The sequence below is a fragment of the Cetorhinus maximus genome, chromosome 19 (genome assembly GCF_964194155.1).
Source record: "Cetorhinus maximus chromosome 19, sCetMax3.hap1.1, whole genome shotgun sequence".
Classification (NCBI taxonomy): domain Eukaryota; kingdom Metazoa; phylum Chordata; class Chondrichthyes; order Lamniformes; family Cetorhinidae; genus Cetorhinus; species Cetorhinus maximus.
Window position 1 is genome coordinate 70316627 of NC_135897.1, and position 17498 is coordinate 70334124.

General features: G+C 42.0%; 1 protein-coding gene across 1 annotated transcript in view; it reads left to right on the top strand.

Moving 5' to 3' along the window:
* Positions 1-17498, top strand: part of sphkap (SPHK1 interactor, AKAP domain containing) — a 167995-nt gene that overhangs the window by 121151 nt on the left and 29346 nt on the right. Inside the window, exons 7-8 of the mRNA XM_078564068.1 lie at positions 33-3828; positions 14641-14802. Coding sequence (XP_078420194.1) covers positions 33-3828; positions 14641-14802 — 3958 coding nt within the window. The remainder of the gene's footprint in view (positions 1-32; positions 3829-14640; positions 14803-17498) is intronic.

The following is a 17498-nucleotide window of genomic DNA, read 5'->3' on the forward strand; positions in this document are numbered from 1 at the left end:
TGTGAACTCAAATTTTAATTTGTTTCCTCTAGATCCTCTGAGAATTAGTCGTCCAGACCCATCAAGGGATGCTAAAAAGCCAAAAGGAGAGACTACGGGTCTCTTGCAGATGCGACAAAACAAAGAAAATTTATTTCTTCAAAGGACATGCAATCCCGAGGATACTTCAGTGTCCTGGCCCGCAGGTGAGGAGACCTCTGAAAACACTGTGCAGACACTTTGCTGTGAAAGCAACCATATTTCTGGAGAAGGAGATAATGGAAGGCACAATCCAGATGAAAAAGCTCAAAAAGAAACCCTTATCTGCCAATCGTTTCAAAGCACTGTCTTAGCAAAACATGGAGTGGAGGAAGAGCATAGCTCTTGTGCAATGGAATGCGTTGGTAAGCACCTTCACAGCAACCCTCTAGCAGAGTTCATAGATACACATGACACTGAGGATAAACTAAGTGTTTCTTCATCTCTGGAGGAGAATCAGAATGTGGAGGGTGAATACGCTTCAAACTTAGCAGAATCTGTTTTGCAAGATGCCTTCATTAGACTGTCCCAGTCAGAACCTACTTTTACCACAGAGGCTGCTGTTAGCATCTCTGCAGAAAACCGTGATGCTCTTTCACCCAGCAAAATGAAAACAGATACAACAAACCCTTCTTGCCCATGGAATGTTCTTCCCAAAATTGTTATTGTACAAAGTCCAGACAACTGTGAGAATGCTCCAGAATGGCACGAGCCATTCAGTCCAACAATGGCTTCATACCTGGACTTAGAACCTTTGAATGAACCTTCAACCCGTGTTCAGGAACATGTGAGTGACCATAGGAGCTCTGAGTCAAGTGGATTGCCTCCTAGTTCTGTGGAGGTTGCACTAGTCTGTGCAGCCAGTATTGTAGGAACTATTTCAAGCCCTCATGTTGCTGAAAGTCTGCAGTTAGACCAAGCCTTATGTGAATCAGATAATTTATCTTGCAATCGAAACTATGAAGACGAAACATTATTAAATGATCCTGAACGTCATGAAATGAACTTCTCATTCTCTTCAGCACTCTATGGCGTGACCCAGGTGGCCAGTGCCGTAGGAATTGCAGGGTTAAATGACGAACCAGACATTGGTTTCTCTGCTACTTCAAGCGGTCTCCTATCTGCAGCCGAGACCTCTGCTGCAATTACCCTGCGGTGCAGCGTGAATGTTGGCAGCTGTGTGGAAACATTTGCCTGTAACATTGCTGAGGTACTGCTCAAAGAAGCAGCCACTGTTCTTACAAAACCAGACCATTACAAAAGCGTTGGTGAACTTATGGAATCCGTGGACAGAAAATTAATTGAAACAGTGACAAGTCCAAAAATCTCTCAGTGGGAGGAATTGTCAAGGGATGATTTTGCCCAGAATGTTTCAAATTTAATTCTAAAGCATTCTTTCCAAGAAGCAAATGGAAACGTAGGAATAGCACATCAGGAAAAAGAAAACCATTCAGATGTGAATCCAACTAGCATATTTATTGAAAGTGCAAATAAGTCTCTCTTCAGCATAATATACTCCACTTGTAGGAAAATCAAGGACATTGTAAGGCATAATGATCTTTCCATGGTCTTTCAAGATGAAACAGACAACTGGAAGGATTTGGAAAACACTATCAAGCAGAAGGGTGGAGTTACGCAGAATTATAATAGCAACGACAGTTCCGAAGACTTTGGGCAGCCAAACAATGTTCTCTCTATTCAAGAGAGCCTGATGGACCCCACAATCTCAAATAGAAACAGATTTGAGGGACTAGACATTTCACAGCAGGTTAACCTGAACTCAGTGTGGCTTTGCAATAGACGAGGTAGTGACTGTTCAAACAACACATACAATTTGACGGACCAACTGGGATCGAGGATTGACAGTGCTGCCATTATAAATTATGTTACCCCACAGCATCAGCAGAAAGTGTGTGGCAAAGATGCAAGTTCATGTTTCTCCATTGGCCTTCATGAGACAGATACTGGATATGGTGGTGTCATGCCAGCACAGACATGTGGTTTTACTAACACGCCTACAGAAAGCAGAGAATTGCAGAGAACCAAATCTCAGCCAGAGAAAGAACAGAACTTCCTTATGATAAATGCACAAAATGCCTTAAGTCCACTTAAATCTTCATTCTATGTTATGCAGTCAACAGATACAAACCTTTCAATAAATGGGTTTGCTGACCAGATATCCAAAACCGTTGTTTCCATGGCAACAGAGATGGCAGCCATTTGTCTTGAAAATACAAATGCTAAGCAGCCATGGTTCTGTCCATGGAAAAGAAGACTCGGAGACCCTGAAAAATTCATGGTTCCACAGTCATCCTCATCCAGGGTAGTCATGAGGAGCAAAGAATCCCAAAGCATCACTCCAGTTGGAAAGAGACTTAAGCCACCCAGACTTAGTGAGATTAAAAGAAAAACTCAAGAACAACCTGAACTAAAGGAAAAGCTAATGAATAGAGTGGTTGATGAATCATTGAACTTTGACGATGCCTTAGAGCCAATAAGCAACTTTGCCAATGAGGTGGCAGCAAAAATAGTGAACTCAGCTGAACTGGCCATGATGGACTCTGTGAAGCAAGGACAGGGGCTGACTAGAAATCGGCTGCTGTGTGAAAGGTGGAGCAGGGGAAAGGCATCCAGTTATGAAAGCATTCCGGAAGAGGACACAGATTCCAGCAATTCATGGGCTGCCCTGGGTGCCATGACTAAACTTGGCCAGCCAATAAGCAGGGCCAGTTCCATCTCCAAGCAGTCAAGTTGTGAGAGTATCACTGATGAATTTTCGAACTTTATGGTGAATCAGATGGAGAATGAAGGGTGGGGATTTGATTTGCTGCTGGATTACTACGCCGGTAAGCATGCCAGCAATATTTTAAATGCAGCACTCCAGCAGGTGTGCAGAAAAAATGGGCATCTCAGTATAAGTACATCCTGTCTTTCAAAGCAATCCAGTACAGAGAGCATAACGGAGGAGTTCTACAGATACATGCTCCAGGAGCTTGATAAAGAAAGTAAAGAAAATAAAACCAACAGGGAATTGCTGGTGCCCGCTGGACGAACAGTCATGTGTTTCAGGCAGTCTTCAATGCCAGATAGACGAGCATCAGAGGAAAGATTAACAGTAACTCCTCCTGTGAAAGCAAATTCCTTCGACGGCTTTGCTCAAAATGATCGCAGGAACACTTTAGATATACACATGGGTGACACAGCGTTGTCCACTAATCTCTATAAATCTCTAACAGACTCTTGTTTGTATCGGAAGTGTAGAACTGACCATATCACTGATATGCTAATAAGTGAGACTTGGTCAAATTCCATTGAGGCCCTAATGAGAAAGAATAAAATCATCTGTGGTGACACTGCTGGTCAGAGTGCCGAGCAGCTACCAAGTGGAGCCGAACCACACCTTGACCAAAATGCCACTGGGGTGGTTTCAGACACTGTTAGGTGTGGGACGTTACCCATCAGCAACCAGCAGGATTCCATTGAAACTGCAGCCCCTGACTCTGGAACAAAAAATCAAAACTGCGAGGCATCCGTTCGGCACAAATTGGAGAAAACGAAAATAGTGATTGAGAAAAAGTGTTTCACATCACATGATTGGGCAACTGTGAAGAAAAAGAAGTTGTCCCACTGCCCGAGGGAAGTCCCTTTAATTCATATAGAGGATGACCAAAGAGGAGAGAGCACTGAATCCCTTCAGGCAAAGACAGCCTGTAATACAAAGGCATTGACTGAAAAGAGGCTACTGGAAAGGAAGCTCCCAGAAGTTGATTCTGAAGGGCATATTGAGTCTAGTTCTGTAACAACCAGCAGGTAAATGACAGATATAGACAGATGACATTTGCTGACTTTGTTCTATCAGTGCAAGTTGTGACCTACAACAGAATTTGAAATCTGGAGTTTTTTTGATAAATCTGGAGTTGTCATAAAAAAAGGGGAAAGAGATTATAAGCATAGGGTGGCATATCATGGTAAGATATTGGCTTACAACTAGTTTGCCATCTATTATCCTGATGGTCATGTGATACAACAATAGTGCAGTTGTTGACTGATCATGGCAAATCAACTAGTCTACTGCAGACCCACCCATGAGGCAAGGAAAAGCTACCAGAGGTTTGAGAACCATAAGTCCAAAATTGCCTGTTCCTCCAAAGCATTCTGCATTTTCCATACACCATGGCCAGATTTTCCACGGACCTTTGGCTGATCTGTCAAATTTTCCATCCCGTAAGACCATAAGATGTAGGAGCAGAAGTCGGCCATTCGGTCCATCTACTCTGCTCTGCCATTCAATGAGATTATGACTGACCTGATAATCCTCAACTCCACTTCCCTGCCTTCTCCCCATAATCCTTTATTCCCTTACTGATTAAAAATCTGTCTATCTCAGCCTTGAATATACTTAACGACCCAGATTCTACAGCCTTCTACAGTAAAGAATTCCGCAGATTAACTACCCTTTGAAAGAAGAAATTCCTCCTCATCTCTTTTTTAAATGGGCAACCTCATACTCTGAGATTATGCCCTCTGGTCCTAGACTCTCCCACAAGGGGAAACAACCTCTCAGCATCTACCCTGTCAAGCCTCCTAAGTATCTTATATATTTCAATAAGGTCGCCTCTCATTCTTCTAAACCTCAATGATTACAAGCCCAACCTGTTCAACCTCTGCTCATAAGAAAATCCCTCCATACCCAGAATCAACCTAGTGAACCTTGTCTGGACTGCCTCCAATGCCAATATATCTTTCCTTAGATAAAGGGACCAAAAGTGTTCACAGTATTCTAGATGTGGTCTAACTAGTGCCTTGTATAGTTTTAGCAAGACTTTCCTATTTTTATACTTCATTCCCTTTGAAATAAAGGCCAACATTCCATTTGCCTTCCCTATTACCTGCTGAACTTGTATGTTAGTTTTTTGGGATTCATGCACAAGGACTCCCAAATCCCTCTGTGCTGTAGCCTTCTGCAGTCTTTCTCCATTTAAATAATATTCAGCTCCTCTATTCTCCCTGCTAAAGTGCCTAACCTCACATTTTCCCACATTATATTCCATTTGCCACTTTTTTTCCCCACTCGCTTAACTTGTCTATATCCCTCTGCAGTCTCCTTGTGTCACGTTCACCACTTGCCTTCCCATCTATTTTTGTATCATCCGCAAATTTGGCGATGGTACATTCACTTCCCTCATCTAAATAATTAATATATATTGTAAATAATTGTGGCCCCATTACAGTTTAATCAAACTGTAGCTCCAAACCCTCTCCATGAAACTAATAGCATCATTATACAGGTTCTCCTCTGTCCTTTATCCCCCATTGATGTGGGGGATGTCTTTGCCACAGCTAACTGAGGTTGAATTTAAAGCACATTGTTCTTACTGTCTAAAATCATTCCAAAAGAGAAACAGAATATGGAAATGTTCTTTTTTAAGGTATGATGGAATTCTGCTTCTGTCATGTAAGTGTACTCCAAGCTAGTAAACTATAGTCGCTAGCAGTAATCCTGGAATCAGTACAACAATCAGCAAAATGTTATTATCTCTGCTAGAAGCTGCATGTCAGTGAGTGGAAAATATTTTGTTACAAAACCTTTAAATATTTCAGTCACTATGATAGCACATTGAGGTGGTTTGCCACTATGAAAAAGGAAAGGACAGGATTTGCGTTTGTTTAATACCTTTCACAGCCTCAGGAGTCCCAAAAGTGTTTTTACAGTCAATTAAGTGCTTTTGAACTGTGGTCACTGTTGTAATGTAGGGATATACAACAGAAATTTGATCACACAACAGCAATCTTTTTTGTGAGGGATAAATATTGCATAGGACAACAGAAGGACTTGGCTACTCTTTTCCAAATCATGCCAAGGGATCTGTTATGCTGTTCTGAGAAGGCGTGCAGGGCCTAGTTTAACAGCTCACAGGCACCTCTAACTATGCTCACAGGCACCTCTAACTATGCATCCCCTCAGCACTGCATTAGAGTACCAACCTAGATTATGTGCTCATCCCTGGACTAGGACTTGAGCCCACAACCTTCTGATTGAGCTCAGGGCCAAGAGTACTACCAATGAAGCAAGGATGACATCTTTCACCCGTCTCCAGTATTCTTCCTCCATCTGGATCCCTCCCTCTGGCCTTTTACCTGCTCTTGATCTTTTCATTGAGAACTGTCAGCGTGATATTGGTCATCTCAATTTCTGTGCTCCTCTCACCCGCTCTAACCTGTCTCCTTCTGAACTCGCCACGCTCTGTTCTCTCAGGTCCAACCCTGACTTTGTTATCAAATCTGCGGACAAGGATGGTGCTGTTGTTGTCTGGCGCACTGACCTCTACCTCACAGAGGCTGAGCGCCAACTCGCAGACACTTCCTCCTACCTCCCCCTGGACCATGACCCCCACCACTGAACATCAAGCCATTGTTTCCAGGACTGTCACTGACCTCATCTCCTCTGAAGATCTTCCCTCCACAGCTTCCAATCTCATAGCCTCCCAACCTCGGACAGCCCACTTCTACCTCCTCCCCAAAATCCACAAACAGGATTGTCCCGGTAGACCAATTGTATCAGCCTGTTCCTGCGCCACGGAAGTCATTTATTCTTATCTTGACTTCGTTCTCTCTCCCCTTGTCCAGTCTCTTCCCAACTACATCCATGATTGCTCTGATGCCCTACATCATATCAACAATTTCCAATTCCCTGGCACCAACTGCATCATTTTCACCATGGATGTCCAATCCCTCTATACCTCCATCCCCCACCAGGATAGTCTGAGGGCTCTCTGCTTCTTCCTTGAACAGAGGCCCGAACAATTCCCATCCACCACCACTCTCCTCCATCTGGCTGAACTTGTTCTCTAACTGAACAATTTCTCCTTAAATTCATCTGACTTCCTCCAAATAAAAGGTGTGGCTATGGGTACCCACATGGGGCCCCAATTATGCCTGTCCCTTAACGGGGTATGTGGAACATTCCTTGTTCCAGTCCTAGTCAGACCCCCTCCCACAACTCCTTCTCTGGTACGTCGATAACTGTTTCGGTGCTGCTTCATGCTCTCGTCTGGACCTGGAAAATTTTATTAATTTTGCTTCCAATTTCCACCCCTCCATCACTTTCACATGGTCCTTCACTGACACTTCCCTTCCCTTCCTTGACTTTTCTGTCTCAATTTCTGGTGATAGACTGTCCACCAATATTCATTACAAGCCTACTGACTCCCACAGCTACCTTGACTACAACTCCTCACACCCCGCTTCCTGTAAGGACTCCATCCCATTCTCTCAGTTCCTTCACCTCCATCGCATCTGTTCCAATGATGCCACTTTCCAAAACAGTGCTTCTGACATGTCTTCCTTCTTCCTTAACTGAGGTTTCTCACCCACGGGGTCCTCATACGTGTCCGACCCATCTCCCGTGTCTCTGCCCTCACACCTTCCTCTCCCTCCCAGAACCATGATAGGGCCCCCCTTGTCCTCACTTTACACCCCAGCAGCCTCGGCATTCAAAGGATCATCCTCCGCCATTTCCGTCAACTCCAGCATGATGCCACCACCAAACACAGCTTAACCTTCACCCCCGTGTCAGCATTCCATAGGGACTGTTCCCTCCAGGACACCCTGGTCCACTCCTACATCACCCCCTACACTCAGCCCCCTCCCACAGCACCTTCCCATGCAATTGCAGAAGGTGCAACACCTGCCCCTTTACTTCTCCCCTCCTCATTTTCCAAGGGCCCAAACACTCCTTTCAAGTGAAGCAGCATTTCACTTGCACTTCCCTCAATTTAGTCTACTGCATTCGCCGTTCCTAATGCGGTTTCCTCTACATTGGAGAGACCAAATGCAGACTGGGTGACTGCTTTGCGGAACACCTTTGGTCTGTCCGCAAGCATGACCCAGACCTTCCTGTCGCTTGCTATTTCAACACACCATCTTGTCCTCATGCCCACATGTCCGCCCTCGACCTCCTGCAATGTTCCAGTGAAGCCCAACGCAAACTAGAGGAATAGCACCTCATCTTCCGATTAGGCACTTTACAGCCTTCCGGACTTAACATTGAGTTCAACAACTTCAGATCATGAACTCTGTGCTCCATCCTCACCCCTTTTTTGATCCCCCTTTTCTCTATGTATTTAAAAATTTTTATATATATATTTTTTCCCAGCTATTTCTAATATTTTTTAAAATTTATTTCCATTTATTGTTTTAACCCCACCTTTTTAGCCTATTTCGATCTTTTTTCCCACATTGTCCCCAACCCTCACCCAACCCCCACTAGAGCCATCTGTCACTTGCTCATCCTGCTTTCTACTCTTAGTGTCACCATTAGCACCTCCTTTAGCCAGTATCACCACCCCCTTCGACCTTTTGTTTATGGCAGCTTTTGCAATCTCTCCTTTGCCTCCACCTATCGCTGGCCTTCTATCCAGCTTCACCTGTCCCACCCCCTTTAACGGTATATATTTCACCAGATTTCTGCTTCTCTTTAGTTCTGAAGAAGAGTCATACGGACTTGAAACGTTAACTGTCTTTCTCTCCACAGATGCTGTCAGACCTGCTGAGTTTTTCCAGCAATTTTTGTTTTTGTTTCAGATTTCCAGTATCCGCAGTATTTTGCTTTTATATAAGGATGACATCTAATTGTGCTCTACAGTCTGATAGTAGGATGGAGGCTTACATCTAGATTCGCACACAGAAAGTCCTCAGCCCCAACAAACAAGGTAAAAGGAGGCGTGGTGCAGTAGTAAGTCATGCTAGGTTACTCTTGAGATGTCCCCCAAGAAGTCATGGAAGTAACATAATCATCAGTTCAGGAGGCTGCTAGAAGGTGCTTCAAAAGGAATTTTAAAAATATGCTACACTACAATATGCAGAAACCTTCAGGGTTAATGCTCTTTAATTCTGGAGAAATGCCCCAATGCTTCAGAGTTCATCCTTGGCATAGAATAGTTTTTTCACTGAATTAATTTGATTGCCATTTCATGGGATGTTCCTCAAGGCTATTCTTCTTCTCAATGAAGGTAACAAATGTAACCTTGAATTTCTGATCATAGTTGTCATGAATCAATCTGCGTTGTCACACAGGAAAGCTCATCACTGACAGCACTACTCAAGGTCAAAGACAAAGCTGTTAGGGAAATTTACATATGTGGGTATTAACAGTTACAAACAAGGTCTTTCTTGCTGTATGGCTATTCCAGGTAGTTACTAGATAACCCGATAATTACAGTGTGATCTGTTTAATTCCCAGAGGCATCTTATTAGCATCAGCCAGGCAAAAGGAATATAAAATGTTATTGTTGATTAAATCCAGTAAACTTATTAACCCCAAATGGTTCTGTTGCAAGTTCTTGGTCAACTGTAGATACCTTATCGGCGTTGGCTGCATGTGCATTTTACTCTTAAGGGAGTTGACTCCCACCACCATACATTGTTCTTGCACAATAAAATAACCCATGAATGTTCCCTTAGCACCCCCTTGTGACTTGGGCTGAATATGCATGTTTTTTTTTCACCTGTGATCCATCAGTTTCTCTCAAAACAGAGTAAGTAAACACTTGGTGAGGTGGATCTTGACATGAATCATTAAGCTGGTTTATTGCAGAGCGCATTGATATTTTGAGCAACAGCTATGATGAAGTTCCCTTAGTTCATCGGCACAACTTGTTCATAAGATTATAAAAAAAGTAAAAAATCATTTCCCCACATCATCCCCATTGTAATCATCTCACAATCCTTTTTGGGACCTCACTATTCTAAAGATTTATGTTTTGAAAGCTCAGACTACCAGTGCAGCACCCTGTTTCCTAAGCCTTTCTGCTTGTCTGTACCCATCATTCTCTCTGTTCATAGCTATGAGAATTAATCAACTTTACAATACAGTTCTGCTGAAGGGTCATGAGGACTCGAAACGTCAACTCTTTTCTTCTCCGCCGATGCTGCCAGACCTGCTGAGTTTTTCCAGGTAATTCTGTTTTTGTTTTGGATTTCCAGCATCCGCAGTAGTTTTTGTTTTTACAATACAATGATTGTGAGGTGTGCATCAACTACAGAGATAACCTAATGGATTGTTGATTAAATACAGTCAATGAAGAAACATCAAAGTTTGCTCATTCTATCTAAGTTGCTTATCACTCAAGCCTGCTTTTTTTTTAATTGAGTGAATGCAGTGTTTTAGAACAAAGGATTTAAAGTAACTATTTTTCCCAAATAATTTCTGTGGAAAAACAGCAAAAATATCTTGAAATGTGTTAGACACATTATGCTGACTATTCTAAAAACATTAAAACAACAAAAATAATTGACTATTCTAACCCTAGCCCTAAAAACCGCTTTGAGTTAATTTGATAAAAACTGGATTTGATTGACCTGATCTCTATCTCTGAATGCACCTATTGCTTGACTAAATTGGCAATAGACATGCTTAAGTTGTCAAAATAACACTTTCAGTATCTCATTGTCAATTTCATGGTGGTTGGCGGACAGGTAACCGAACAACTCTTTGCAATTAGAGCTACTAAATAAAATCATAGAATCATTTATGGCACTGAAGGAGGCCATTTGGCCCATTAAGCCCATGCCAGCTAACCACAGAGTATTCCATTTACTCCTGCTCCGTCCTTTTGAGAAAAATCAAAGTGTTAAAAAAGTGTGTTTTTAAAAAGAAATTTCTTAAAACACTTGTGCTTGTTAGCTACTTAAACTTTGGAGGCTGAGAAAAATAGGGCCCTTGACTTATAGTCAAGAATCATCCAGTTGGAAGAAGAGTCTGCTTGTTTTCAAATTGGCCATGGGAAGCCTGTGAATCATGAGGTTGGGTGTGTTGGGCAGCCAAAGGCGGGAAAGGGGAGAGGAATGGCGTGGTTGGAGGTCATAATATGTTGGTCTTACATGCAGAGGAATTTTAAAGGAGTACAGTTGACAGCATTACTTAATATATAGTGTTTCTTTTTCTGTTCAACAATGGATCTTGGGCAGGGGAATTTTGTGGTTCACCTTCAAGGAGACTGCCCAGCAAAATCTAGAGATCTGTGTCATGGAATTCCCCTTTCCTGATGGCAGTTTAAACCTGGCACCAAGGCAAGTGGACCTCCAGGCAACCAGCAGCAATGATGACAACAAGCAGGACAAGCTGCCAATCACACTGAAGTATTCTCATAAACCATAACCAGCAAATCAGGGAGTTAGAAGTGTTGAATCCCTTCACTTTTAAAGTTTTCAGATAGCAAAATAAATGATTGGATTAAATAGAACCTAAAATGGGAAATTTTATCATTGTGGAGAAATTTGACATTCCACAAATATAAAATTAGCCTTTCAGGGCTAGTTTGTTTCGCAGTATTTATAAACTTAGCACAGCATTAAAAACACAGCTGCACTTCATTTAAGATGGTGTAATGTTTTCAAGGATTTTTACAGCACAATTAACAGTGTAAAATGGAAGTTCTTGTCAATTCAGTCATTGCTTACAGATTGCACTCTGGGGGGACCTCGAGCACACCCTCTGGGGAAGCATAGAATCACTGACAGCAACCTTCTGCATTATTCTACGTGTGTACAGACTCCCAAAGCTGCCATTAGTTTTGGTGGAGTGATAATTGTGAATGCGAACAGTTTTACTATTATTACCACTACTAATTCTAGTCTATAAGCTGATAGCAATAAAGACCCAAATCTTCATTGTGAATATCATCATGTGTCAATAAGAGGAAGAGAGGGAGAGACTGCCAATTGGCATTTAACAGAAGAAACAGGAAATATAACAAGATGGAGAAAAGATCGTGATTAGCTGGCAAAACCCCTACACTAAATAAAGGAAAGTGATTTGTTTGAATCATACGTCTAAAAACAAAAATTACATTGCAACTAATTCCATACTCAATAGATGAAGAAACATAATTTGCCCAAAAAACCTGAATGAAACCAATTAAGCATATTTAAATAACTGCAGTTTTATAGCACAATGCAGACACTCAATAAGATGGAAGTTTTGCAAAGCTTTTTTTTTTGCACAAGAGTATTTGTGCATTATGCCAACGATTCAGTATGTAACTTGCATTGATCTGTTTTTATAGCAAATCTGATTTTTTAGTAAAAGTGTCAACATAGTCAATTGAACTTGATGTATTGAAACACCCAGAATAGTAAGTCCCCACTTAACATTGACTCACTTAATGTTAATTTCAATTTACCATCATTAATAAGGTAGTGCCAATACGTCCGTTTAATGTTGCCAGTTTCACTTTAACATTGTTTGCCACAGACTCCCTCTTCTGTGGCCTGCCTGCTCACATGACCTTTCCCACAGTGCTTCCACTCCCACCCTTGCTCTCTACCTTGCCTCATGGTGTTGCTTCCCACCCCTGCCCTCCAGCGTGACTCCTAGCCTTGCCTCCTTGCAGCGCCCCCACAATCCCCAGGCTTGGAATGCTGTACATGTATGGTAGAGTATTTGAAATTATACATTGTTTTTACCAGCTAAGCAATGTCCGAAGGAACCTAACTCCAGCTTTAACATTGATTCCTATGGGAACCTATGATTCATTTAAAGTCATTTCACTTAAAGCCGCAATTTTCAGGAACACAACCACAGACAGAATTTTTCAGCCAAGACGCGGTGGGGTGGGGCCGGAAAATGCAGCAGGCCATTCAAAAGTCCGTTACCTTTGGCAGGACTGGAAAATTTAAGCTTTAAGTGAGGCTTTAAGTGACAACTTTAAGTGAGGACTTACTATTTTATTAAAATTTCATTCCAACTTCACAATGATAAGTGAAGAGTGGCATTTGTCATATTTACCTCAACTTACAGCAACAAAACATACAATATGCATTAAGACCTTTGAATTACTACAAAATTTAAAATTTTCACAAATTTCAGTTGTGGAATCCACTTTTCAGATCATTGATAGGTTCAAAGCTCATTTGACCTAGTAATTTGCTGTGAACTGAGCTACTGCAATGTAATGACAGCTTGCATTCCTGTAGGAGCATTTGTTTGCTTGTTTTGGGCATGTTTGCCCATGCAAAGGTTCGGATTTGAGTTTCCAACATTTTGCTAGACAAGTTGATCTTTGAACCTAATTACAAATGCTGAAAAATTCACCTCCTTACGTTTGCAACGTTGTTAAACTTTTCCTGAACCATGTGCCTGTTTGTGGGGTGGTGGTGGTGCACTCAGCCTCTTTCCCTATAGTCTAGGGCATTCTCTCCTTGCCTCAGTTTCCAGGATACCTTCTCTCCTGGAACTAATTTCTCCCAAGATAGCCAGCAAAGCATCAATAAATCTGGGAACCCTTCCTGCTGCTGATCTTCCCTCTCAATGCTCCTTACTCATTGCTGTTCTGCTTTGCTGATCCCTATCAAAGAACATAAGCTGCCTTTAATCAGCTGGAATCTTTCATATGTTGCAGCACTACTGAATTTCCTTCCTTCCCTAAAGCAGTAAATCAATAAGCAATGGTTTTACCATTGGAAACCTGCCCTGCATAACTGATCAGGGTTTGTCTGAGAAACTTGAATGGACAGCAAGAATACCTGCTCCACTGTAAACCGGCCAGTGGTAGAAGAATTCAACTTTGTACAAATCTCCCTCTGCTCCCACGAGAATGAGAGTCTACAGGTAAAATACAAATCCAAAAGAGGAGGCTTTGATGGTTGGCCACTACGATGAATAAGTATTAAATCTCAAAGTGTAAATCTTTGAGGAGAAGACAGCCGTGAATGTTCCTACGTGCCTCCCGCTATTAAAACTGCATAGTAAATGGGGGATCATTTTCACTTTTCGCTACAGTGATGGAACACTAATCCCGGTTGATTAGTTTCCCGATTATACAACCCACTTTCCCATTGACTTCAACATAAAGAAAAATCAGGCAATGAGTATTGGGCAGCAAACCAAGCTATTGGCTTTCCACAATCACCAAAAGTGAAAATCAGCCCAATTGTATGATAACTGCACAGATCCCAACTCATGGCTGATTGTAATTTATTGCAGCAATCACTGGTCCTATCTCTTAGTTGTAATTAGAGTATGGAAAATAAACATGATTCCCCTTACAGCATCCACAAGTTTAGCTGCAATTAGTAAATAAAATGTCTACAGCTTTTTTACACCAAAGGCGTAATTTTCTTACATGATGCTTGCATTGAGGAGCCTTGCCCATCACAAATAAGCACTGCCTACGACTTTCACACCATTTAAAATTGTGCGTCTGAATCCCGAATTCAGATCTGTGGGAAATCCTCTCAACAAAAGAAAATCAGTAAAATTGGAAAATTGCCCCTCTAACACACTCATCCATGCCGTGGGCTCAGGAGATTCTGCTCATGAAATGAATTTGGACATCTCATGACTTTTTGCATGGTGAATTCCTCCACTTTGCCAAAGCTACATGAAGGAGAAATCTAGCCAGCAAAGCAAATGGCAATTTACTTCATAGGGTACTGAACACCTCCTGGCAGGTATTACATGTGCTTCATTAGGAAAGTGCTGGGAAAATACCACTTAACCGTTTTTCTAGTTAATGATCGGTTTGTAGGAGGGAAATCAAGTATGAGGGAACATTTTTTTTAAATAATTATTCGGTAGCAAATCAATTAATTAGTTTCCTCTTTTTGTTTTCTCCCAATAAGCATTATGAGGAATCCAATACCAGTAGCAGCAGAGAAGGCCACAGCTGATGAGATTCCATGCAGTTTGAGCACCAGCGATGATAGCATGGGGAGCTGGTCACAGCTCATTAATGAAGAGGACCACGCAGAAGACAGCAGTAGCTATCTTCATCTCAGTGAAAGGTCATTAAAAAAATATCACTGTTGATTTAGTGAAGTGCATGATAGTATGTGATTGCTATTTAAATTTACGACCTGGCCGCAGTAGGGTTTTAATAGAATGTTATGAGTCTAATCAGCCTTCCAGCTGATTAAAATTAAATTATCTTGTGTACCTTAAGCTATTAATCACAAAATGAAATGTTGTGAAAAGTAGTAAAAAGGGTGATGTAACACAGGAACAAATCACAGAAGTTTGATGTCTCAGGGTTGAATAATATCACTATGAAGATTGGTACTAATACAATGATTGATAGCAATCAGAAATAAATATTCTACAGATTCTCTGAAGAAGAGCTAAACGGACTCAAAACATTAATTCTGTTTCTCTCTCCACAGATGCTGCCTGGCCTACTGAGTTTTTCCAGCATTTTCTGTTTTTATTTAAGTATTCTACATGCTTATGTCCCACCATAGTCTGAGCTGCTGTCTATATATTTAAAATATTAGATGATCCACATGCATGTGGTCTCTTTCATTTTTTTAATGTAATCGTTCTTGGGAAGGTTTAAAACCAACAGACTAATTTCTGCAATGGGACTCGTGGAGAATCTGCAAATCTCTTGTAAGCTTATATATCCAAAACAACAATATATAACGCCACCAGGATAATATACTTCAGAGCTCTAACTTTATATGCAAGAGGACAAGTTTGTAGTAATTGTTACAACCTGTTAAAACTGCATACACAAATCAAATGCATATTTTGTAGTAAAATGTGCTTAAGGTAGAAAACACCTTGAGTTCTCACTGCCTGTAGTGGTCATGTGGACTTGATGCTTAGACTCGGCTTGTCAAAACCCTTTTACCAGTGTTTATAATGTTCAGTTCCAATTAATCAGTTTTTTATAGGAATCCCAATGTTTCTCTCATTCTGACTGGTTTCCACCTCGTAGCTTTTCAAGAAATTAGTGCTGCATAACATGTTTTTGTTTTCTCCATTTACTCCTAACCCAAAACCAGCATTCTGAGCAATGTGTTGCTTAGCCTTTTAAACGGCCCACCATTGCTGAGTCATACCTCATTCAGGGTGACACTTTTGGGCTGACAGCAATGAATGGAATAAAATAAGGGTACCAACATGAATTTTACGGCACTGTCATTCTGAGCAGTATATAATGGGTGGAGCGGCTGCATAGTGCATGGGAGAAGAGTGGAGCAGCACATGGGTAAGAATGGGCAAGCAATGCGTCAGAGATAATGAGACTGCCTAGTGTTAGGGAGGGTATAGTGAGCAGCTGTTCAATCAGCTATTTCCTGAATAGCTCGATTGTACAATACTGATCAGTCACTTTTAGCGATCAGTTGGGTTACTGGCTGGATCAAATTACTTTATGTCGCTATACTAAATTTCAGTCCATTTTATTTTGCGATGAGCCCTCTATGTTATTTCCTCACCTTGAGCTCAAGGAATGTACTCCTTTTAGTGTATAGTTGTTTGTGTTAGTCTAGCACTTATTTCAGCAGAGATGGCATTGCACCAGACAGCACTTGTGAACCAGAGATGAGAGACTATGATAGTCACTAACTAATAACTCAATCTGTTATACTCCATTGGTTTCATAAGATTAAATTAAACAGGACAGAAACAACAATCTACAAATGGAACAATAGCGTTATTTGTGAGGTGTCACCTAATTTTGTGGCATGTGAGTGTATGGTGCACACTCTGACCAGATAAGCAATCAATTTGTCCAATTGAGGCCACACTAAGGGGTTATTTTGTACTGGCGTTGATATTTTGCTAAAGTTAGAGCAGCTGCCTTCACCATGTGCCGAGACCACCAGCTAAATCAAGTTGGCCTCCAGGCAGCCAACAGGAGGGCTATTGGAGCCAGAGACTCCGTGTCCCAATGACAGGACCCTGCGGATGAAAGGCTACAGCCCTGTCCGTAAATAGGCCTGCGGAGGGCAACCCAATGGCCCTATCGACTTCAGATCTCTTTAATTTAGAACTTCAAAGTAGGCAGCCAAGGGGCGCTTCCATGTTGAGATGCACTCACACTCGCTTGTTTGCCTCGGAGGCACCGACCTCTTCTGGCAGTGCTGCTGGCCTCACACTGCTGCAGGCCCTTTGATTGGTCTGCAGTATGTGGAGCCCACCTGCTCTCCAATTAGGATGCTGTGACCTGGAAGGCGTTCTGATGACATGGGTGGCCTCAGGACACCCATTTGGGCCCACTGTTGGGATCCTGATGCTCACCAGAAAATTCAGCCCAAAGTGCCAACTGTGATTGAGATAGTACTTTTGCCTTAAAGTCAGTTGCTCGTAGGTCAAGAGACTTGAACATCTATCTAGACTGACACTTTAGTATAGTACTGAAGCAGTGCACACTGATGAATGTCTTTTGGATGAGATGTTAAACTGAGGTCCCATCTGCCCTCAGTCAGACATCCCTCGGCACTCTTCGATGAAGATACCCCTGTGAACTGGTCAATATTTATCCATCAACGAACATTACCTGGTCATTAACTTTGGCATCTGTCCGTCTCGGGAGACGACAGAATGCACCCAAGGTATATGTCACTTCAGTATTGAACGCTGTTGTGGCTGTGGAGGCTGATTCGTGGGTGGCAGTCTCTTCTGCTGCTGACACGGTGAATAGTGCAGGCCCGACTTCGACTGATGCTTTTATCTTCTGGTGGGTTCTCTTTTCCAC